Here is a 26,712-nt window from a genome sequence, read left to right as displayed (position 1 = left end):
CGTTACTTTTAAAAAAAAAAGCAGTAAAAAAAAATCGCTCAACTTATCTTTCTCGGATGTAAGCCTTTTAAAATGTCAACAAATAAAGAATGTACAAAAAAATTAACTAAGAATCCAACGATATCCATGGATGTATGATAAAAATTCTAACTTGTTTAAATCTCATTTAAAATAAAACCTTTGGAATTGCATCTATGTTTCGCGTGGCAAGAGTTAAAAGGAAAATAATTGATCCTGAATAAAAAAAAATCAGCTGGTATTCACTGTTTGAATAAAAATATTTTTAATTTACAATGTTTAAGCAGACAAGATTTCGGATGCTAAACAGTTATAGTACTGCTAAGATTTAAAACGGATTACTTGAATATCTGACTTGAAAACGTGCAGTAATTGAAGTTTATACAACCATATTTACCCTGAAATTTGGAATCGATGGCTGTGTTAGAAGAATTTAATGAAAAAAACACTAGCTTGGGCAAAATCGTGAAATGTTAAACGAGAAATAAACCACGATAGCTTTTGGTTCAATGGCAAATTTTTCACAATTCTATAGAAAAAACTTGACGTTTTGCGCTTTCAATGCCCTTAAGATTCCACGGAAACTGACGAAGCGAACTATGCAAAGTTTTCGTTTGCGCCTTGATGCCTGTGTCACCAACAAAGGTCGTCATATGCCAGAATTCGTTTATCACACATAAATTGCATATCTATATAGTATATTAATTATAAAAAATGTTGAATTTGAGGAGGTTTTTGTGTTTTTATTGAACTTTACTTTCGTGGCCTGATTTCTGACGGACCTGTATATTACACAATTTTAGTCAGTTTCATTAAATTTTCAACAGTTTATTCAATACAATTTATATTTTCTTTTACTGGTTCTACAATTAATGCGTTCAAACGTCTACTCTTTATTAATTACCATACAAAGTACTTAAATTAATTAAATATGAATAGGAAAAATGGCACCCACAAGGAAAAAAGCTTCATATTTTTGCAGCTCAACAACAAACTATTTTCTCTAAGATATATTTATAATTGTTTTAAGGAGACTATATTTTTAATTAAAAAAAAACATAAATCATAAGTTATAATTATTTGTAAAAATGAAATTATAAATATAATGTTACCTTTTCTATAGAAAATGACATAGTTAATATGCATAATGGCTTCTAAAGCATCAGCTACGCTATCAAAAGTAATTGAACCTTTAGCAGTTAACTCGGTTTTCGAATCTGCAGTTGTTTCTTTTTTTGTATCTACAGCTAAAAAGTTCTTACTTTTAATAGAAAAATGTATTTCAATAAGATACAATTTTAATTACTTTTCGAAGTCCATAGTTTAACTATAAATTTCTTATTCTTGCCCAAATATTTCTTCAACAAACGTACTAATATTTCTACATTCAAATCTGGTGGCGTGTTATAAAAAGCAATAACCTGAAGAAAACAAAAGTTACATTAATTCCTTAACATATAATAATAAATTAGTATAACAAGAATAAAGTCTTTTGAAATAAACATTTGTTACTCATACATCGAAAAAATTATCATTGATATAAGTATATGAAACTATCCAATAATTTAATACTAGATACTCTCCTAAATTAACTCTACACCTCTCTCCATTGATTTAAAATTCTACACCAGTACAACGACGCATATTCTTCATAACGCAATTAAAACTACGTCGATTGTTTACTAATACCAGATTGGAATAGAGTTCAAAAAGTACTAGCTTACCTGTCTAACTTAAAGGTGATTAATTTTGAAGAAATAAATTAAACGGAAATTGTTGATAAACTTTTATTTATAAAGAACTATACTTCAAATGCTAAAGAAGGATGGAACAAAGATTAAGAAAGTCCAGAAAAAAGATAAAAATACTTTTTATTTTGAAAATAATAATATTCAGATAGGTACAAAATTTAAAAAAATAATGTTGAATATATAATTTGTATACCAGAAAGTAACGTGGGAGTTAAACGATTTTTTTCGGGGAAGAACTAAGTAAAGACTATCCGACCATCAGAGGGCCATTTGAAAAATTAGCTTAAAAATTTTAGAGACATAAAAATATATTAATTTGTAAATATAATACAGATTTTATAAGTAAACACTAAACAATTTAATAAATATTTAAAACAATCACTTCAGTTGTTAAAAAAAAATTGATCAAATTAAAAATATACCTAATTAAATTTACAACGCCCTCTTACAAAATTTCAGCTTGGAACTAAAAAAATTCTCGTTACTTTATAAATAAAGCACTGTAGTAAAATTGGTCCAAACATGATTCAACTAATCAAGTTTTGTCCAGCCCAGCGTGCTAATCATAAAATATTTTTAACTTTTACTCACCTTTGATGGAAATAATGATGGAAACTTTGTTTGATTTATTGTATTAGTATAATCAACAAATGACGGAGATCCATCCAATAATTTAAAATATTGCACTTCGTTTCTTCCAAGTGCCCAATAGTTCTTAGAATATCTGAAACATTAGTGACAAACGGAATTAACATAGTTATAGTAACATAGATAAACACAGTTGTGCAAATTCTTATTTAAATATAAATATATTCAAATAAGCTTTATTTAAATTAATTATTTTTATAATTTATTATCATTATGGTAATAATATATAAAAATAATTGTGTTATATAGTGTACCTAATGTTAAATAAACAATAATATTACTAATTATAATAGCCCAGGGTGATCAATTTAACGCAAGACACTAATAATTAAATCTTCATTTCCTTTAAAAGTAATTATTGGCTAGTCAACATTTCCAGCAAATTATTAAATATAAACGTTACCTTTTAAATTTGAAAAGTTTATTCTCTGTTCTATCGCACAACACTCCGAACCATACAACATAATCGGTCCTCATCAAAGCCACCATTATTTTGTACAAAATATCTTAAATACTTTAACTCTCAACCTCGCATACCAACGTCACCGCTTATTGTCAGTTTTCATGTTGTCCAGTCAACATCTTATCATCTTCCTACAAATTCATACTCTATATATTATGTTTACTTCTACTAATTATTCTTAGTCCTTTTCCTTCAAGTGCTATTCTCCACAACTTAAACTTACTGTTAACTTCTTCCTAATTTTCTCCTACCAACACTATATCATCTGCAAATATCATGTATCATAGTAGCTCACCCTGTAGTTCCTCCGTAACTTCATACATTGTAACAGAAAACAAGTCAGCACTCAAAGCAAAACCCTGAAGCACACCTCCTCTGATATAAAATAATTTGTCACTCTACACATACCTCCATTGACACTCGTATTTGAACATTTAAGCATATCCGCTATATAAATAACATAGGTACGATGATTTTGGAACTCCTTTTCTTATTAATGCCCACTTTAAACCCTCTCTCGGCACTACGTCCTACGCCTTCTCTAAATCCATAAAACCATAAGTATAAAGGTTTTTCTTCTTCTCTCTATACTTTTATATAAACTGTCTCACACAAAACACCGGGTCCATCGTCAATGTCTTCGGCATAAAACCAAACAGATTATTATATATTCATGTCTCACTTCTAAATAATCGAATTTCCTTTCACACATATTCATTCTATAATTCATCAACTTTACTCCTCTATAATTTCTACATTTCCTTTGCCTTTCAATATGGGTACTACAAAACTCTTCCTCCACCTTGTATATAAACAAAATAGTATTTATTTTTTAAATTATTAGAACCAGATTTACACATTTGTATTTTGTTAGCTATGTCAAAATAAAAAAATATGATTTGTGGTCGGGTGGCTAAGGCGTCAGTGTTTGGGGCTCGCTGTGTTCCATTTGCCTGGCGAGGCATCGTCCGGTAAAAAGGAGCAGTCTTATCCCTCTCCAGAGACGGACTGACGACTCGTCTCGAATAACGAATACGACAAGAAACCAATTCGTTCATAGGTGGGCGCATGGGTATACCTTATTAGGCTATAACTGAGGAAATTTTAATGCAGTAGCCTGAAAAAGAGCCAAATTGTTCTTTCCCGGGGACAAAATAATACATTTATTGTATTATTGTACTTATTTGAACAGCTCATATTTTTAGCTGGGGAAAAATCGATAACTTTAAAATTTACTGGAGACGATTAGTGATTTGATTTTAATTGATCTATTTTAAGACAGGCATTTTTAAATACTGTTTGACACTGATATTAATAAATTAAAATCTGAGGTTAAATTGCTAAATAACTTGGCACAGGATTATTGACTATAAAAGGAACATCAACTAAACTAACTCATCAGTGAATACATTGGTTAAATGAAAGTGATCGTTCAACTATTTTTAATTAATTTTCAAACATTCTACATTTTTTTTTTACTGTGTCCGTAACTAATTATTCGTGTGAATGATCCTTTTCAAAGTTGAGCATTGTGAAGACAAAATTATGGTCCACAAGAACGACCGGACGCACTATTATATGTTTGCTGATCAATAAGTTACTAACTCAATAAATGATGATGGGGTAATTGAAGAATTCAAAATTTTAATAGAAGAACGAATGTTAAAAACTAAATAATTGTAATATTCCACATAAATTTGTTATGTTTATCAGTTTATCTACGTTAACATTTTAATGTAATGTAAATTATTAAAAATATATTTTAATTTTTTTCTTACGTTTTGATTACATATTTTTATAATTCGTTCGAGACAGTAGGTGGTAAAAAAAATAGTAGTCATAATATTGTCTGCTACTAAAGTCTGTGCACACCTATGATCTCGTTGGTTCTCAAGGCCACCGTTAAACTACATGATAATGAAAATAAAAGTAAACCAAATTCTTAAAGCAGAAGCTAACCATTTAAAATGTGTAAATAATACATACATTTGAATCTGTATGAAATTTGTATTATACATAAGATCACAATTTTTTGTAGTAATAAAATAATTAAAATAAGCAAAAGGAGTTATTGTTAAATACTTTTAAAATTTTTATTTCGCTATCATTATTATTTTTATTTGTATATTGTATAACTTAAATACAGCAAATTGTTTGAAAGTCATTCGAGTACAACTTTATTCAAATAATTTTCTCTTAAATAATGTGCAATTATTATATGATTATTCATATAACGTACATACAAATTTTTTAAAAAAAATTTCTTTGTGATATTGCGTTCCACTACAAAACCCAGTAGAGATTGTTTTCAACTTACTGAAATGACAAATTTTTTCCATGTGATAATTTGATATTTTGAAGTAAAGCTAAAATGTTAATATCTTGTACATTTTCAACTTCTACCAATGCACAATCTAATTTTGGTTGAAAATATCTTACCTAAAAACAAAACTCATTTAATTTTTTTTTTTCCTAATTGAAAAAAAAAAAATGGAAATAAAGCATACTTTGGCCACATATGTGTACAAAGAAAGTATTCTAAATACATGATCACAGTTACTCTTTTTTGGATCTAGGCCATACACGTACAGTAGAAACAGCTTTTGATTACTAAAGATAAACATTGAAAGTGTTGTTATATCATGATATTGTTTAATTACCTAAAATACTTAAAACACTAGTACATACATTGCAGGATTTAGATTACCCTTTGTATAGCTTTTGACTAAACCTCCACTAGTTTTAACTGAAAAAATAATAGCAATACATGTATTATTCTCATACTCTATACATGAATTATTAAAGTATTACGTATTTGAAATAAAAATAACTTTATTATAATACCTTCATTTTTCGAACATTTTAATTGCAATGTAGAAGTGCTAGCAATTGTAAGTGAATTTTCCAAAATATCTGTAACACATTTAAAAATATAACGTTATAAAAAAAAACCATACATGCTAAATAAAATAGTTGGATTTAACATTTAAATAACAACTTAGTAAATAAACATAATATATAAAATCTGTTTAAATAAACTCATTGAAAACAATACCTACCCCAAGTTAAATCAGAATGTTCCGTTTCTGTGTCTTCGGAAGACGCTGCAAAAGCAATAACATGGGAATTAAGACCAAAATTTAAGATAAAAAACTAATATAAATATGTTACTTTTTTTCAATAGAATCCATTCCTTTTTAACTGTCATTTCTTGTTTACCTAAAGAGAAATCCAATTTTATTGAGAAAATATTTATCGATGATTACTATTGTAATATATGTAATAAACAAGGTGGATTTTCAAGCAATGTCTACAAATAACCTAGTCAAGTAACCTAAAAATGAGAATAAAAAAAAAACGCTGGCTTAAGTATACATTGCCTAGCTAATCCACTTTACCAGTAATAAATACATTAGGGTAATTTGCAAAAATAGCAATTTATTGTTGGTTTTAACATACAATAAAGGTAAATTAAAAGTTTAAAACCTAGCTTGCTTAAAATACCAATAAAATACATGTTACATAAAAAACTAAATAATGTAATATTACCCGGACTACTAGACGATGATGGTGTACTTATTAGGGGTTTTGATATTTTTACTGAACCACTCGTATAATCTAGTAGCAACAGAAAAAGTAAAAAATTACACAATCTTTATATTTCACATATATACACCATATTAACCTTTTAATGATAATAAAATGATATGTATAATAGTATAATATTTTATGATTGAGATCAAATTTTTTTGAGCAACCTATTAATTAGTTAAAAATAAAAAACTTTCTTACTCACTTGACTTTTTTACTTCTACAAAAATACCAAAGAGATTAAAATTATAAAATATATATATTGTACAATGACAAATACAGCGTAAAAACACATCAAAAACAGCAAAGTAGTAGTTAAAAGTCTGAATGAAAGCTTTCTTAAAAAATTAACTGTATTTAAGCCGCCCCTGGATACCTAACCGTTATTTCAGCCAAAACACATCATTTTTTGTCCATCGCACAGGCCGAACCAATGATTTGATAAGCAATCTAAAAACAGATATGAATTAGTCATGAAGATTACTTGAGATAGGTCAGAGTATTTTTTTCAATTTCTATATTTAACTCTTTCCAAATTTAGTTTTAAAATTTAAAATTTTCTAAAATGTCCAAACGTGTTTTATGCGTAGTAGGAATAAGATACCAAAAAAGTACACTGACCGATCTCAAGTAAACTTCATGACAAATTCAAATCTGTTTTCAGATTACTTATCAGATCACTGGTTCAGCCTGTGCGATAAAACAAAAAATGTATATTATATTAACTAAAATGGTTTTTGTTCAAAGACAATACGATTTAAATTAAAAATAATGCCATGAAGCTTATACAAATAAACCGGTAAATTAATTGACATGGTCGAAATTTATTATAACCGCTTTTTTCTTAAATATTTCCCATACAAAACTTCTTAAAAATGGTCAGTATCCAAAGGCCTTATATCAAATTTAAGAATATTGATTCCATAATAATCAAAATATCAAATAAAACTAAAAGGGATTCATAAGACTATATATTAAATATTGTAGTTTAATAAAGCCAGTATGTCATATATTTTATTGCTACAACTTCCTCTTTTAAGTATACCTAATAATGGTGATATTTCATAATTCCAAGTCATCATATTGTTGTTCGATACAGTCAAATGTGATATCTATAAGCAAAACCAAAAAAAAAAAAATTACAATTATTCATTATTTCATAATAGTGGTAAGAACAATTTATTTGTATATACACCTTAGCGAATTCAGTCTTCAAAGTACAACATCCATGATGAAAACCACTAGCCTGATTTTTAGCCTGCAATGAATCATTTTCATTAGCAAATTTGTATCTAAGTTAAGTAAATATTTAATGATAACTGCTGTTCATTAATATTAATCAATGTTAATTTATGAAATGATAGTAATCAAGTAGCGTAAAAAAAGGATATTCAACAAACGCTTTGGGCTCTCTGAACTTATGAAACATTACAACTCGAAGTACTTGTCCATAACGGCAAAAAATTGCATAGAGAACGTGCTAGAATCATAATATTAAAACAAATGTATAGACTCATTTATGGCATAAATTAATAATGTGAAATATAAATTTTCTAATATAATTTTTCAATACTCCAAGCAATTAAAATATTGTTAATAGTTCCTAAAAATAACAGTCAAGGGAAGTTTTATATATTTGGATGGACTGATATAATATTTTTACAATATCGTAAGAACTGTCAAATTTTAGTTAAATATACTATTAATAACATAATTAACTCTAGGAAAAGTGTTATATTGGTAATACTTACATTGAACAATTAACAGTACAATATTCACTGTCAAAAGCATGTTAAGCACGGCACTGTGCACCGCATTTCAAGTATAAAGGTTAAGTATAAATACATTATACACAATTTAATACTATAAAATGTATAATAAAAGTGGAGATGGGAAAATCATTAAAGACAGTTTTTAAATGTATAAAATGATATATGTTAATATGTATTTTATTTTATAATAATTTAACTTACTGTAGTGAGTTTGATTTCAGGCCTGATTATATTCAAAAAGAGGACACGATTTGGACGTTCCACAACTCTAAAATGTTGAATGTATGAAAAAACAACATATAGGTAAAACAAAACAAAAATGTCAAACAGTAGCTTTATAGCATTGTGATGAATACATATATATTATATATTGATATCTATCTAAACATTGGATCCAAAAACACACTTTTTGCAACTGAAGTTAAATGTTTTTTTTTAGAAAGTTTAATTTTTCCAACTTTTTTCCAAAAAGTTTTATTTATTTTCCCAATATAAATGAGATGTTCACAAGTTAAGTTGTACAACTCATTTAGTACAAATTTAGTACTGTTAGACCCAAGGTACAGATATATATTTTTATTAAACTAATAAAACTACAAATGATCAATGTGTATACTAAAGAGAGAGTCAATGACTTACTCATGAAAAGTATAATGGTCAAAGACGAAGCTAGAACAGAGTTATTACCAGTATTGTTCAGGGAATAAAAGCGATCATTTTTTTTTTAAGTCCATGATCAAAATGCTTGACAACATTTTGACTAGTACAATTTTTTATCACAAAAATTGTTTTTACTCATAAAAAAAATCATATACGTTAAAAATAATAACCTAAAGCTTATAAAAATTGACCAGAAAATAAATTGATATAGTTGAAATTTTTTTTAAAAAATATTACAGACTTAGTTTCAGATTTTTCTAGTGACGCTTAGATTTTAATAAAATCCTTGTCAAAATATTATTAATTGTTTATTAATTAGATTTAGTTCTAACAAAAAAACTAATTAAAATGCAGATTTTTCAAAATTTGCAAATCTAATTATGCGTTTAAAAAATGGACCTATTTAATTTTTATTTCAACAAATATTTGGTTTTTAGGCTTCAGATACAGGTGTAAATATGACCATTACCAAACATTACTAAGAGATTACAATTTCCCACAATGTTTTTAATAGCTTTTATGACATAATAATATAGAAACACATTTTAATAAAATTGTATTTTTTGTGAATTTATCTGTAAATATGGTAAACTTTGATTTTACTAATGTATTCAACACAAAAAATATCACATGTTTAGAGAGGGAGGAATTAAAATAGGTTCATTTTTAAGAGAAAAATTAGTTTTAGCACATATTCAAATAATAAATTACTATTAGATAAGGATAATAAATTACTATTACTCAGGAGAAATCTGAAAACCTAATTGTACTTAAAATAAAAATATACTTTTTCATAGTAAACATAATTCAGAAAACAGTCAGTAAAATAAGTAAAACAACAAATTACATAAAGCCAAATAAACAGAATTTATTCCTATTCTTATCTTAAAAAATATATTAGAACTCATCCCTCAAGATAGGTGGTAATAGAGTCCATGAAAACTTTCATTTGGAACTCTTTTCTTGATTTTTAGTAGTATTATTTGTTAGTAATATTATAACCAGGATAATATTACCAAAAATCAATATGTGAACATTGTCTATCCACCTAACCTATGATTTCACTAATACAGGGTAACACTCAATGGATCACAGATTTAAATGGTACTTTTATTGTTCTTTTGATAAAATTTAAAATACCATTCAATTTAAATTTAGCATGTTGCTCAAAAACAGGTAATTTGAGTACCGTTTTAACTTATAATTTAATAATAAAAAATCTATTTACATTAATAGTTATTTTGTATTAATGAAGTTAAGCAAAAAACTAGTTTTGTGGTTTTCAAAAAGGGAAGGGAAAATTTTTTTTTTACTTTTGCACTTTTAAAAAATGTCTAATGATTAGACATTTTTTTACTTAGACTCTAATCAATAGAATGTAAGATATTAGGGTAGATAAAAATAAGTAGTTTTTAAGGAAACTTACCTTCTAAAAATTTCTTTTAAGTGCTAAACTCCTTTTGTAAAAATTTCAGAACATCTTAGCACAGCACCAAATACTACCTTTTTCTAAGCAACACACTATATTTGGAAATTAAATAACTGGAAATCTCGGACACAGGTTTTTTTATTATGTCTAAAAAGTAAATTCTAAAAATTGTATTTGAATTCATCATCCACTGCCTGTTACCTTGCTTTGTATACATATCACTACAAGTCAATAAACTGTACATACTTTTTATGTTTAAGATCTACAGCAGTATTTACATGGTCATCTTTTTTTCTACTACATACAATATTCTATAAACAAAAATAAAATAATTAATTATTATTGGTAACGACAACAGCAAAATATACATGTATGTGTTAGAAATAATTAGGTGATAAATAATTTTATGGTGTTTAAAAAAATAAAGTTAAAAAGAAATTTAGGTTTTAGCATTTAAAATACATACATAGCATTTATAATAAGTATAATAATTTATAAGTTCAATGTCTAAATATCTACATAGTTAACCAAGGACAGACTTTAATGTGCTAATAAGTTTTAAAAAGTTTTAAAATAAATTGACTAGTAAGACACTAAACTAGAGAAGTTATATCTTAATTATAACTAACATAATCATACATTTAACTTAACATACCTAGATCTACTTTTCCATTTTTTTTAATTAGTATTATGATTATTCATTTTAAGGCATACAATATGATGAAGGGTAAAGCAATTTACTATAAGCTAAACTTGTATTAATTGACTAAGTTCATATAGTTTAGCTTTTAACTTGACTACCTAAGTTAATACTAGTTATTAATTTGTTCAGTCAAGTAATTAACAAATAACCTCCGAAAGAATAATACTATTTATGTTTATGAATTTTGTATTTATTTTAAAGCTGCTAGATCCTAGTGTAAATTTTAATTTACACATAATTACCAGCGATCCTCTATTGACAATTTCAATATTGACATGTTCATAAACCCAATTATTCCAAGTGTTTTTACTACTCATCGCTAAAGTACGAAAGGAATATTAATACCTTGTAAGTACTTCAAACCCTGTAAATAGAAAGACCACTTTGTAAAACAATTCAGTAAAATAATGAATTGGTCTAACACGATATAAACAAAAATAAACATATATTGTTGAATGACGTATATTGTATTATGTATTTGTGATAGAACTATAGCACTAGTATTAAACTGTTTAAATTAAATATATTTACTTCTTTCTAAAACGTAATTAGTATACTTAAAATTATGAGACAACAAGAGCCTAAGATAGAATTAAAAAGTTAATACCCGAGTATATAATTTCACTGACATTAAAATAACATGACAATATAACTAATAAACTAAAGGTCTAAACACCGGATAGCGGACAAATGATAATTGAGGATTTGGCTATCACATCATTGAATTCAACTGATTAGTGATTACAGAACTTATATCGTATATAATAAAAAGATAAAGTAATATTATTATGAAGATTTCAAGAGATTAAATACAATACGTTATGGATTAATATCCCCTTATCAGCAGAGTGAATACTATAAACTTGACGTGAGTTATCCCAAATGCAAAACAAATAAAGAGACTAAATATAGATCTGCTTTATTTACATTATACACAAGGTGGATAAATCCACCTTGTTTATACAGTTTTACCAGGCCTCGGACACTGATAAAAATTAACACGGGGAAGATACTTATCACACAAAAACGCGGCGGACATCTTCTTAAGGCTACACCACTGTAATGTTACATCTATACATTTTTAATTTTAGTTGTGTACAGATATAACATTTAGTACTAAATAGGTCTTTACAAAATGGTCGTCACTTTTTTATTTCCATTGAGAGTGACTCTTCTGCTTTTATCTATTCTATGGTGTGACAGGTGAGTGGTGACTAGTGTCCTCCCCTCGACGCCGTCCTGCCTGTCAGCCTGTTCTCGGTGGTTGCTTGGGCTCCACTCTCCAGCGACCAGTCTACATTACGAAAACCGGCATGGTGTCTCGGCGGACAGGGTATAAACTATTGGGCATTGGCAACCACTTTGACAAGATAGCGCTTAATTGGATGATAATTTATTACTTAGCTTTAAGATTATTTAAATACATTTTATATCGTTTAATTTCAAAGTTTTGTCATAAGTCAATATGTAATTCACTTTAGCTGTTATAAAACATTTATTAGACCCACTTGTGGCGGATGTCAACCTACCACTTATTATCGGTCCTCCGTCAAAGAACAAAAACCGACTAAATTACCAATGTCCAATTAGCTTAGGTATGTGCGAAAAGGTGGGATTTATTTAGTGTCCTTTACAGTTAGACTTTGTCGGTATCGAAAATCTTAGTCTAGAGATATTTCAAATACTATTTATTATAAATTTATGTTATTAAATAAATTGGTACATTTACGTAACTTTATCTGAACACTGTACAGATAATGATATCAACAACAAATCCAAAATAGATTATTTTGGCAAAACATCGGCAATTTCTGTTATTATTACTGAACTGTGGCGGCGGATATAATATAATATTATCTAGTCCAAAAAATATACTTTAAAATATTGCTGAAAGACAATATTAGTCGGTATTAATCGTCACACACAACCAAGGTTCTGTGAACCGTTATTTATTTGTTCATGAACGTAAACTAGGAATAACGTTATAATTTTTTCTACCCCGAAACGTTATTCTGAATAACGTTTTAAATTTATTTGTTTCGAGAACGTCATTATGAATATTGTTATATAGTTATACACCCTGAGAACGTTTGACCGAATAACTTATTATATTTGTTTATTATGAATTTGTATACGAATAATTTTCATTTATTTATTTGTTAGTAATGTCTAATAAATTAGACAGTAGATCACAATATATGTAAATTAAAATAAACTTTAATTAGTATAATAATAATATAGTTAAATCATGTAAATAATATAGTAAATATGCAATTAATAAAGTTAAACTGTACCCGGTCTTCCCTACATTTTACTTTATAATAAATAGTATTTGAAATATCTCTAGACTAAGATTTTCGATACCGACAAAGTCTAACTGTAAAGGACACTAAATAAATCCCACCTTTTCGTACATACCTAAGTTAATTAGTCATTGGTAATTTAGTCGGTTTTTATTCTTTGACGGAGGACCGATAATAAGTGAAGTGGTAGGTTGGCATCCATCTAATTATTATCAGAAATTTGGCTACCACAGAAATATATATGACAACGTCTGAGAATTTAAAATTAGAACTTTTAAAAGTTTTGGCAAGATATAAATTGAGTACTAATAATATTTATTCAGTTACGACTGACAATGGAGCAAACATGTTAAAATTGTTACATTATTAAAAAAGATATGAACGATAATGAAGAGGAAAATAATACTTGTCAGTTGTCATTTTACTACTGACAAAGGAAGTGGTGTTGATGAGTGCAGCTGTTCTAGTACAGATACTACCATTAATGAAGACGAACACCTTCATAATAGTGATAATGAGCCGATATAATTAAGTGATCACTTACAATCATCAGTAGAGACGTCCATTATCTTAAGAGGTATGCGTTGTGCTGCACACATACTGCAGCTTTCAGTTATTGATGTGTTTAAATTAAAAAATATACAATCAGTGTTAACCAAAGCAAGAGAACTAGTTAAAGAGATAAGAAAACCAAGACATAAAGTAGCTTTAATTAAAACTAAAACTATACGAATAATATCAATAATACCGGACTATACCAATAATATAAACTATGTATTTTAAAGGTTACTTAAAACTAAATTATTTTCCAGTGTCAAATTTATATTAAATGATCAGCGAACAAGAATGACACCTGAATTATTGGAGAATATAATGGTAGTGCGATCAAACTATTTTTTTGACCGATATATTTAGACATTAATAGTTTATAATTTAACATTTGTACAATTTACTTTCTAGTCAAATAGTATATTTTGTTTTTGTTTTGGAAATGTTTAACATTCAGAGTAATATATTAAAAAAAAATGTATATATTTTTAAAAGAAAAATATAATACCTAAATGTGTTAATAATTTAACTTTTAAAATTATTATAATATACTGTTAAGTTATATTTTATAATGTAAACTAGAGGCTTAGCTCCTATCGCCCAATGATAGATAGTTTAATACACTTTTACATTTTATTATAGTTTGTTATTTAAAAAGTTATACTAAATTGATAGGAAAACAATTTATTTTTACATTTTTGTTTATTTTCAAACATATGCCTTAGTGACTGGAGCATTGCGCCGTAAACTTGTCTTAACATTAAAAGGTCCTGCGAAATCGACCCCAGACTTCTGAAATACTTTAGTTGGTTCTACGCGCTCCTTGGGTAAATCTCCCATTATAGGCTGTACTACTAAAGGTTTATACCGAAAACACATAACACATATTCTGGATATGTCGCGGGCAATGTTGCGACCATTGATAGGCCAATATTTTGAACGTACTTGCGCCAACATAATCTGCGGTCCACCGTGTAATGTCTCATTATGTGCATGTAAGAAAATGAGACGAGTAAAAAGACTGTTCGGAGGAAGAATAATAGGGTGTTTTCTAAAAATATCAAGCGTAAGGGCATTTTTGAGTCGACCGCCCATCCTACTAAGACCCTTTTCGTCTAAAAATGGATTTAGTTTTAATAATTTGCTTTTACTGCTAATTTGACGCGCGTTTTTTAAATCGTTTAACTCGCTGGGCCAATTACTTGACTGTATTAATTTTATTAAACAAGTCGTAGACTCTTCAATCTCCTCCGCTTGAATCGAACCAACTAGTTTATTGCATTTTTTTATAACATTGAAATAAAATCGACGACAATAAGCAACAACGCGTAAAAGTTTCATTAAAGAAGAATATTTTTCAAAAATAGACAAATCATAGATAAAAGTCGTGTGCAAACTAATCATATTACGCTCTTCAGAAAATACATCTAATTCTTTTACTGTAGAAAGATCAATCTTGGGCCATTCATTGGTATCGCCATTTAGCCATTTAGGGCCCTCCCACCACAGTCGATTTTCTTTCAATTGTGCGGGACAACAACCACGCGAAACCACGTCTGCTGGGTTATCCTTCGTGCTGACATAATGCCACTGATAAACAGATGTTAGCTCTTGGATTTCACCAATTATGTGAGCAACAAATGTCTTCTACCGCGACGACGGGGCGGCTATCCAAGCTAGCACGACTCTAGAATCCGTCCAATAATATTTTTCGCTAATTGGTACTTCTAATATTGAAGTATAATTCGAAACCAACCGGGTAAGGAGTAGTGCCGCTAAAAGCTCTAAACGCGGAATGGTAATTACTTTTAAAGGAGCAACGCGTGATTTGACACATAACAATCTAACGGTAATCTGTCCGGCCGTATTAACTGTCCGTGCGTATAAACACGCACCGTACGCTTCTACTGAAAATCTTCTGAAAATCCATATAATTGAATATCAGTTATTTCTCCCGAAACAAAAATGAATCTATCGATTGACAAACAGTTAATCGCTTCGAGTGAGCCTCGATACTTTTTCCATTCGCTCTGAAGTTCACAAGGAACTGGTTCGTCCCATTCTCCCTTTAATACCCAGAGCTTCTACAAAATAATTTTTTATCTAATTTTAATGAGACTAATTAGCCCTAGAGGGTCGAAAATCGCTGCAATTTCAGATAGAACTGTTCTCTTTGTTATCGTAGATTAATTATCATAATATTGTACCCGATATTTATACGTGTCATTCTCTCGATCCCAATACACGCCTAATATTTTTTTTACATTTTTGTCTGTATCATTTTCAGACAAAGATGTCGCTACTTGGACGCCTTCTAATAAATCAATACTATTACTGGACCACTGCCGCAGCTCAAACCCAAACTCTGCCAAAATTGATAAAAGTTAATCACGCAATATTAATGCGTCCTGAAGAGTGTTTGCTCCTGTGAGTAGGTCGTCCATATAAAAATCTCGACTTAAAACCCGACAAGCGTACGGAAATTCAATACCTTTTTCTTCAGATATTTTTTACAAACATGCAGTGGCCAAAAAAGAAGAAGTTATTATACCATAAGTAACGGGTTTTAAACGAAATATCTGAATAGGTTCGTCCGGACTGGTACGCCAAAGAATACGTTGCAAATCGCGATGGTGCTCGGCAACCCATATTTGGCGATACATTTTTGCTATATCCGCGGTCAAAACGAATTTATGTGTACGAAATCGCGCCATAATATAAAATAAATCTTGTTGAATACATGGACCTTTTAAAAGAACTTCGTTTAAGCTAACTCCATTATCGGATTTACACGACCCGTCAAAAACTACTCTTAATTTCGTAGTGACACTCTCTTTATGGACCGCGTGGTGGGGTATATAATAACAACGGCTATTGATAGTTTGTTCATCAGAAACCGGCTCCATATGACCTAACGCCATATACTCGTCCATAAATCGAGTATAATTGATTTTAAGTTCCGAATCGCGTTGTAATCGTCTTTCTAAGCTTAAAAAACGGCGTAAAGCAATATTATAAGATTTTCCTAAAGTCGGGCTATCTTTTAAGGGAAGTGACACTATAAATCGACCGTCGACGTCGCGCTTAACGCTTCGCTCAAAAATCTTCTTACACAGCCTTTCATCCAGACTGTACACTGTCGTATTTTTTACTTCTTCTAACTGCCAAAATTTAACGATTTTTTCTTCCAAACTGGACGAAAAAGAAATATTGGTATCAGAGTTACTGGTATAGAGCGATAAAACCTTATTTATTGATCCCTCGACTGAGTTTGGAACTGGTCCCGATACCACCCATCCGAAATTAGTATTTTGGACTATAGGACCGCGCTTTATAGGTTTTAGCTGACCAGTACACATCAATTCAAAAAACACTTCTGCGCCTATTAACATGTCGATCTTCTGTGGCGAGCTGAACGAAGGATCCGCTAATAAAACATCATCGAGTATTTTTTATTTAGACGGATCAATAGAAAACAAGGGTAAACGACCAGTTAATTTTGGCAAGGCTAGACAATTTAAATTAATTTCATAATTTGAAACGCGAGATTTTATTTTTGTTGACAATTGATGGGTAATGTTATGGTTAGATTTATTTATGCCGTAAACTGAATACGATATTCTTTTTCTTTTCAATTTCAGATAATTAGCCATTGAATCAGTAATAAAATTGTTTTGTGAACCGAAATCTAACAATACACGGCATAATACAGGTTCACCGACACTGTTAATAGCATAAACTACGGCAGTCGCTAATAACACGGAACTGTTATTGTTATTACCCTGATAAGTGTGTGCGTTTACAGATACTGCTGTTTTATCATTTTCTTCTACTGTCGTGTTACTATCTATATGCGATTCCGTCCTATTAATATTATTATCGATACGAGGCAAATGTAATAAGCTATTATGATCTCGCCCGCACTTTGCGCACCTCCTGGCCTTACATACTTTTTCGGGATGAGATCCTAAGCAAATTTTACAATTTTTTAATTCCGATATTCTTTTTATTCGATTTTGAACGGACATTTTTAAAAAAACTCGGACAGCGATAAATTGTATGCGGTTGTTTACATGAATAACATTGTATTCCATCGCTAACAAATAACGAAGTTGACTTACGTTCTTTTTTTGGGTTTGAATTATTGCGCCAACTATCCAACTGATGCGCTTTCGTTGCAGATTCCACTGACTCCAACATTCGAAACCGAGACTGCAAAAAATCGAGAAGTTCCCTTAAAGGCGCTATTTCTGATCGGGACGATTCTATTTCCCACTGACGAATACTATTCGAATCTAACTTCGATGTAATGATATATAAAATCGCTAGACCCCATGATCTGGGACTATGGCCTAGCACATCAAGAGCATTTATATGACCAGACGCTGTGTCATATAATTTGCGTATAAGCTCAGCTGATTCATATCGAACAGGTTCCAAGTCAAACAATGCTTTAGTATGAGCTAGTACCAAAAGTTTATTATTATCGTACCTATCCTTTAAACTTTTCCACGCTAAGTTATAATTATCAGCTGTGGTCGGGTAACACTGACGACTTTTTACCACCAAGTGAAGAGCGTAAATAAAAAATGTTTTGAACATCATTTAGCGCATCATTATTATGAACCAATGCAATAAACATATCCTTAAATGATGTCCATTCGGAAAGCATACCGGTGAATTTTGGTATTTCAACAGCTGCTAATTTAACGACCGAAGGAACATACTGCGAATTTGAACGAACGGAACTATTTGAAAATAGGTTTTCGCCATTTTGGGATGAATTTTCGTTCTTTGGAGGATTATGCTTTTGTACAATTCTTTCATAAATAGCCAGAGCCTCATAAAATATATCCTCCATTTCCGCTCGATAGTTTTCAGTTTCAGAATTCACCATGTTCCTCTATCTCAGACTGGATCTGTTCAAAATCCTGCCATTCTATTTGCCATGCTATTCTATTTCTGCCTTCTCTTTTCGAATACTTAGTTGCTCAATATCAACATTACCAGAATTATCTTGTTTTTTACGTAATTTAAAAAACGAGTCATATGGCCCTTGAACGTACCGCGACGAAGAGTTAGTGAGGCTATTTCCGACATATTGGTTCAAGGAAATTACGCAAAAAATATAGCTTCTAGCAAACGTATCGAGCGTTGTGTAACGATAAAGCGAAAGAAAAAAAACCCGGTACTGCTATAATAATAATCGCGTTGTTTTCTTTTTATAACATGCAGAGAAAGAAAAACAATAAAAAATATAGTTTAAATGAATTGGATCTGACCTTAAATTTTCTCCAACAAGGTATCCAACTTGATATGTAAGCCAAACGAGCTTAAAGCACTTTAGGTTTATAAGCGAACGAGCTTAAAATAAGTCAAACCTGTAAACCATACGAGCTTAGTATTTCGATGTTGTAAGCAAAACGAGCTTAACAAAAAGAGAAAAAAAACACTTTGAACTTATAAGCAAAAACGAGCTTAATCACGTCGAAATTGTAAGCGAAACGAGCTTAATCACTTCGACAACGCACTCGAGAACCGAGCGAAAAAAATGCACTTAAAAAACGACTAATACAAATAACAAACATGCAAATATCCGGCCCGAAGGACCAAATGGTTGGGTTAGACTTTGATTGAATAACTCAATAATTATAATATGGACTGTATTGTTTATAATAAATAATATTACATATTAATACGTCGGTACGGCGAGGTTACTGTGCGCGTTGTCGTCTTAGTACGTACTGATCGGGTAGGCCGTTATCGGCGGGTAACAATAGTATATAATATAATAATATCACACGCCAGACCAACCATGTTCAATAAAGAGCATTGGCGATCCGGGGGCAAGTAATGCCCCACCAGGCAAGGACCCCCCGGAACGCAAAGGATCCAAGTGAGGATTAAAAAAAAAGGATGGTCAGGGTACTATAAAGTCTCAGAAGTTCCGTTGTACCCCATAAGTTACCAATTAACTGGTCCATTTAGAAATCGTTGATAAAAAAAAAGTTAACATATTTTTTACACACATACCTATAACATAGGTGATCGAAATTCACTATACAATATTTTTGTTAACTTCTAAACCTTGTACAACTAAAAAAAAATCTAATTACATATTAAAAGCACCAAAAATAAAGTATTTTACAAATACATAACATACATTTTATTTATGAACAATAAGTGTAAATTTACAATATTTTTTTTATTTTATTACACTTATAACGTACAATAGCCAGTGATACAATAATAATATTATTGATGAAGAACATTAATGATTGAACCCAAAGTAAGTAAAATGTATTTATACCCATAAACTCTAACAAATAAGCAAATGCAAGCCATCCAACTTGAGGCATTACCCAAACTAATATGATATTAAAACATTCAACAGCTGTAAAGTTCAAATGAAGAAAAAATACAGGCATAAATGAAACAAACCAAATAAAGTATTGTGAAGTTACAACTGTATTGTAGGTGACCATAACAAAACATAGACAAAATTGACAGAATGGTAAATCTTCAATTTGACCAAATTTAAATGATATAGCTATTATCAATATTAAAGGACTTATTTTGGTCAATAAACTGTATAAGATTTGTACTTGATCAGAACTTGATAATAAGTAATTCAAATAAAAATATACAGAAAAGTTATGACGTACATCCAACCGACGTATATGATACAAATACGAGTCATCCAAAAATTGTTGACCATACAGAAAATAACAAGGCCAGGTTATTAAAATTACTGATACAATAAATACTATTGCAAACAGAATTCTCTTTTTTGATGGGAACAAGCTATTATAGACTACTTGAAAGCGGGAAGTTGATGTGGCCCCATTCTCAATTGATAAATAAAATGAGAGCCCAAATATAATGGGATACATGCGTACATGTACAGACAGTGCAAAAAGTACTGCAGAAATGACATAATTCTCTTCAATATGTGCTAATAACGTCACAAGAACCAAAAAACAGGATATCGAGTCTGCGTTCCCACGAGTTGATATGATAATACTTAGAGGATTGTACAGCCAAAGATATGCGCAATAATTTTTATATTTAGAATGTGACTTTGATACTATTTGGCGTATAACAGTAACGATGGCTAAATCAAATACAGAAAACAATAACTTTCCCCAACAGGGATGTAAAAATATATTAGGCATTAAAAGTGCAGCTATTAGAGGTGTATACCTGTAAGTTGGTCTCATATAAGGAGATTCGCCATACCACATATGTTGAGCTGCATCAGTAAAAACTTTGTAATCAATGTCAGTATAATGTACACCATTATCGTCTCTATCATACCACTGAGCAAAAACAATTAATAATGTTCTTATCAAAAAACCAAAAACTATATGCCACAGAAAATGCATATTATTTAAACTAAACTATCAGTATTTTTAAAAAAAATGTTTACATCAAGACTATATTTTGATTCGATGCTTCAATGAGTTAGCTATTAAACACTGATGAAATTTCACAAACTCGTCTTTACAGGAGTTTAATTTGAGGTCTTTTTCACTTTGAACGATACATGTAGCATACTTGAAGCCTTCAACACGACATGCTAATAGTAGATCAGGATATTTCTTGAAGCGCAATTTTGCTTTGTTAACAGCATCCATAACTTTATTTGTATTATTCGTGTTAATTTCTAAAAAAAATGATAGAATTCTCATTACTATATTTATTATTGGGAAATTAAATCAAGACACATGCCAAGGGTGAGTGGGATGCCTACACAATTGGCGTCAACATTTATTTTGAATAACTAAGGCATACAACACAAAAAATGTACTTATTAAAACGTTTTCAAAACACAACAGTAGTTGATTGATAAAAATATTATACGAGAAATTTACTACTAAATAAATTATCATTTATCAAATTATAGAATGAAACTATTTGCTAGTGCTCTTATACTTTGGTATATGCCATTAAGAAAATATTTAATTTTTAAACAAAAAAATGTTTCACATTCCAATTTTCTATACTTAAAATTTTCAAAAAATAAATTATTTAAAATGTTGAGTTGTTTCTGAAATCAGAGTATTCTTGAGAATACTCAAACGAGTAGCTGAGTGGGTCTGTAGTGCTCCCCTTAGCATCATAGTCATAAATATCTAAAATGTTTATTTAGTTGTTAAGCATTGGAATTAAAATATAATATCAAATTGATTGAATGTATTATGTAAAATAGCATAAGTTATAGTATCCTTATGGCTATAAAAGTTACCAATCAAGAGCTATTGTTACAAAAAAATTATACATGTATCAACTGATAATAATGAATAATCTTACAGCTGATCAAACATTATAATGATTAAAAAATATTTTTTGTAAATAGAAAAATTAAATTATTATAAATATAGTATTTTAGTGCTTTGAAAAATATAAAAAAAATTGTTTTGACTAAGCAATGATTTAATTTTTACGAGTCCGAATTAGACAGATTATCAGGTTTTTCTGATTTAATCTCTTTATGTCTTTAATGTCTAAGTTAAATAATACAATTAATAAAATGCATTAAGTTGAACCTCTGTATGTAGGTGCTGTTATACAGTTAAACTAATTTTATTAATTTAACAATAAATATGACTATTGTTTTTGATTTTTAGCTATGTAGCAATTCGTTAACATGCCCCCTTATGCTACATTTGTGTAATAGAATATTATACAAAACATTAATAAATACTACTAACTATTTAAATACATATATTGCTTAAGACGTGTTTACAAAAATTGTTACGGTCAAATACAATTCCATTTTTTACTTTTTAGATAATCGACTATCAAAACATTTGCTAACCCTCTCTAAAAACTATTCTTGTGCGATTTCATTTAAAATTATTGTTTCAACTTTCAACTTTTTAAAATCAGAAGTTTATAGACTTATATAACATTTAGCTAATTGATCTCTATTTTGGTAACCCATAATACTGCTATTTGTTTTTCAAAAACTAAATTGTGTACACTGATAAAATTAATATAATTTTTCAAAAATTAATTAATCTATTAATTTCAGGAAATTCATCAAATAAAAATGTCCCGACAAAATATTTGTATACATTAGTGTTGTAGTTTAAATTTTTTTGCAAAATGCTCTGAAATTGTATTTGGTACCAGACGTTTATTTCTCTGGACACTGATAACAACTTACTCTTTTTAGAAAGTTTCTTGTAAACGTAAGTGATATTGATTTTCTTGACTAACTGTCGTTGAAGTGTTAGGTCTGAAAATATCATACAATCCTCTACTAAACAAAATCAAGATGCGCAGTGTACTTCCAATAATCACAATACTCTTGGATGTCTTCTGTAAAAAGGCAGTTCTTTCAATAATTTTCTTTCTGTGAATTTTTGAAAGCTGTTTTTTTGTGCTTGCCGGTATTGGTTTGACATATTACTTGAGAACCTAAAGAAAGAAAATTAAATGAACTCATTTTCATTAACAATGCAGCATTAGGTACAGATCTTTTTGTTTTTCAAATATTTTGGTCCCCAATACACTGAACAAATATTAAATTAATTTATGCAATGTTATCTTTTCATTTTAATCTAATAATCTGTTCCAAAAATGTTTGTCTAAAAAACTATACCAACGCAGAAACAAACACGTTATTCCTAGGTATAGTTAGCAGTCAATTTTTTGAAAACTTCTTATAACTTACCACTGCACACAATAATTGAACATAACATCTAACATTAGATAGGCAAATAAACAAAATACAAATTTATCAAATTTATTTTGTGAAAAACTGACTGGTTAGGACGGCAATATTATTCTACATCAAGTCAAATTTATCATAAATTTAAATACTAAGTAATTCCATTCCTTTTCACAAGCCTTTAATTTTTTCAAAATACTTACTATTTTTTCTTAATTTATTTTTTATAACACACAAATTCAGTTTGAAAAAATATATATTACTTAGAGAACTAATTATATGAATATCAAAAAATGTATAAACTTTGAAATCAGTTTTATTCTCAATATAATGACTAAAGAGTCCAACCAAAGCTTCTTCATAAAAAGTCGTACATTTACTTTTTATTCATCTGAATTCAAGTTTCTCCATATTATTCAATACAACAAAAAAAAACAATGTAAAAATTGATAGTTGCACAAGGTATAATTCCCAATATAATATAGGTTTTATTGGCATTTATCATCATTCTGATTTTTCACTATCCATCAATCTAAATAGAAGTTAACCAAATTCAAAATTAAATTTATCAATACTGAATGTGTACCTTACCAATTACCATTACTACAAATATTTATTACATTAAACCATTCCTGTTTACCATGTAAATGGAGTGTTTTTTCAAAATATTTGTGTAGATATATAAAGATAAATTTATCATCCTACTTTCTTCAAGCCAAAGTTATACAATTAAAAGAATATTTTAACTATTATATATATTAGCCCAGCTTTATATTTCTCAAAATAACATACTATATTACTCAATATATTATCTTATATGCTACTATAATTATTAGTCAAATTATTAAATAGTCTTAGGCACCGTCCAATGTATGAGCTACAAATTGGAAAAGACTGCATCGAAATTGATACAGCCATTTTAACTTAATGTGTTACACAAACACATGGCCATTTAACTAATATGATTACAAGATAGATTAACTTGTGATGTTTCCTTACTGTTTTTTTTTCATCATCAATAGTAGAAGCAGGTTTCATGCCTGAGCATACAAGTGAAACATTATAGAACGTTTTACAACACTCTCGAAGATTTTGTATTTGTTTGGTACAGCGAGATTCTTGAAAATCGTTCTCTGTAAAACAGTTCATATTGGTGATTTATATCAACTATTTTATAATTAACGTAGGCAAATTATTTAAATATACTTTAAAAAAATTACTTATAGTATTTATAAAGTAATGATATGTATTAATTTAGTAAATGACACATACTAATGTAAATATCAAGTAAATACAGAATAATAACAAATAGTGAAAATTGTTTTAATTATGACTAAACAAATCTAGACTATACTCCATCTTATATAAGGAGGTAGTAAACAGAAACTAAGGCATTTTTCTTGTATGTATATGAACAATGATAAATAATACTAAAAATACATACAAATATCTTACCAGACAAGCACTTTTGAATCGCGCAAGCCAAAGATTTACAAGGGTCTGGTTTAGGCATGAATATAAAACACTGGCCGTGAGAGAAATTAGAAACTAAAAATGTAGTGTGGCCTCTTGTATCCAAGTATCCAACACCGAGTATCAAAATGATAATATCGAAATCAGTATCGACAATTTTTATAGATACAACGGGTAATGTAATAAAAATCACAATTTACCATTGACCGTCGTCATAGATTATAATATACGTAAATACGCCCGACAACGGATCTTACCAAAAACACAGATTATATAGATGAAAATTACTATTTCATATAGTCTGTGCCAAAAACGTATATAAATTATAAAATTGGCCAATAATATCACAAGAATAATATCACAGATAAGAACCGTTTCATTTAATCTGTAATATTATCACAGGTGTACCGCTGTAACGTACCGTAACATTCTAGTTCGTATCAGGAACGTATCGATACGTATTATTTTTCATTCTTGAAAATTTTGCATAGACCATAGAGTAATATAAATCTTAATAGATATATAATATTATTCTATAATAATGTATGGATATGCACATTAGCTACTATCCTGTCGGCGGCATATTAGAACAATAAGTTGACTGGCGATCTACCGGTGTCTGTTTACCGGTTACCCTCTTTAAATATTAATTAACAATTAATACTATTTATCTTACTCCACGATTTATTGTATCGTAGTAAAAAAAAATTGAATAGTTAATTTTGATCTCAGTAGTTTTTTTTATTCTTTATATTGAATTTATCATCATTTTTGGAATGAAATTAAAATTTCAAAAACAGTCATCTATGATGTAACTAATACAACATTATGTAATAACCCAGTAAAGTGTTTTTGGCGGGAAATTTATCATAGCATGAATTATGAAATAATGAATTTATTATCAATATTAATCATAATTTAAATGTTGATATTGAGTAAATACTTAAATTAGCATTCTGTATTAAGCAAATAGTAATGTAGATTTATTTTATGTTTATAATGGAATTTAATTATTAGTTATTAATTTATTACTAACTATACTATCTAGTTATACGTTTACAAAACTGTAATATAATAATAGAAGTTTCATACTTAAAGATGGATGACGTTATAAACCACCTAGAACATGTAGTAAGTGTAAAACCAATAATCAAAACTGTACTTAATTCTATCAACGGAGAGTATAAATTGTATTACAGGTGTCCAATATGGAAAAAAGAATTGATACACTAAGTTGGAAAATAAAAAAATTTGAAAGTGTGTGTTTTGCAGAAGCCGAAAGTTCACATACGGTACATTTATTTTTTGTTAACTTAAAACCAAATAATATTTGAACTACTTTGTGATAGGTACATTGTACTTAAATATTTAATAAAATAAGTAAATGTGTTTGTGTTTTATAGTGTAGGATAATGACATTAATGAGCAAAGTTCTCCAAACATGTCATAAATATGATGAAATTCTACTGTTATTAGAAGAACACCGCAATGACCAGAATATATTCACTGATACATTACAAATGCAAGTAAATTTTGTAAAAAGCAGAGTAGAAACATTAATTGCGTTAGTTACAAAAGGAAAAACCACCGAAATATAACTATATTTACTTAATTTATTCAAATTTTGAAATAGCTTTTCATTATGAAGTATTCTTTAATTATTATATTATATA

General features: G+C 29.0%; 4 protein-coding genes across 5 annotated transcripts in view; 1 reads left to right on the top strand and 3 right to left on the bottom strand.

The window, feature by feature from the left end:
* Positions 1-1,235, bottom strand: part of LOC126844974 (uncharacterized) — a 47,713-nt gene extending 46,478 nt beyond the window's left edge. For both annotated transcript variants that reach the window (XM_050583514.1, XM_050583512.1), the window contains exon 1: positions 1,131-1,235. The gene's annotated coding sequence lies outside the window, so the exon portion shown is untranslated. The remainder of the gene's footprint in view (positions 1-1,130) is intronic.
* Positions 1,236-20,029: 18,794 nt separating this feature from the next.
* LOC126844977 (GPI mannosyltransferase 1) lies at positions 20,030-21,395 on the bottom strand. The gene has a single exon (XM_050583517.1). It carries the CDS (start codon positions 21,270-21,272, stop codon positions 20,079-20,081), a length of 1,194 nt encoding a protein of 397 aa, XP_050439474.1. The 5' UTR covers positions 21,273-21,395; the 3' UTR covers positions 20,030-20,078.
* Positions 21,396-21,820: 425 nt separating this feature from the next.
* LOC126844978 (cx9C motif-containing protein 4) lies at positions 21,821-25,361 on the bottom strand. Its single transcript, XM_050583518.1, has 4 exons — positions 25,022-25,361; positions 24,566-24,699; positions 23,060-23,313; positions 21,821-22,022 (listed from the first exon to the last, which is right to left on the bottom strand). The coding sequence occupies exons 1-3, from the start codon at positions 25,077-25,079 to the stop codon at positions 23,302-23,304; spliced, it is 204 nt and encodes a 67-aa protein (XP_050439475.1). The 5' UTR covers positions 25,080-25,361; the 3' UTR covers positions 21,821-22,022; positions 23,060-23,301.
* A 597-nt stretch (positions 25,362-25,958) lies between these two features.
* LOC126844638 (uncharacterized) lies at positions 25,959-26,712 on the top strand. Its single transcript, XM_050582957.1, has 3 exons — positions 25,959-26,170; positions 26,239-26,331; positions 26,443-26,712. Exons 1-3 carry the CDS (start codon positions 26,138-26,140, stop codon positions 26,635-26,637), a joined length of 321 nt encoding a protein of 106 aa, XP_050438914.1. The 5' UTR covers positions 25,959-26,137; the 3' UTR covers positions 26,638-26,712.

The sequence above is a fragment of the Adelges cooleyi genome, unplaced genomic scaffold (genome assembly GCF_023614345.1).
Source record: "Adelges cooleyi isolate 19-005CV unplaced genomic scaffold, UGA_ACOO_1.1 ACOO_flye_CR_arks_rails_tigmint_CR_PRNA_651, whole genome shotgun sequence".
NCBI classification, from domain to species: domain Eukaryota; kingdom Metazoa; phylum Arthropoda; class Insecta; order Hemiptera; family Adelgidae; genus Adelges; species Adelges cooleyi.
Note: the sequence above shows the minus strand (reverse complement) of the source record. Positions and strands in the feature narration are given on the sequence as shown.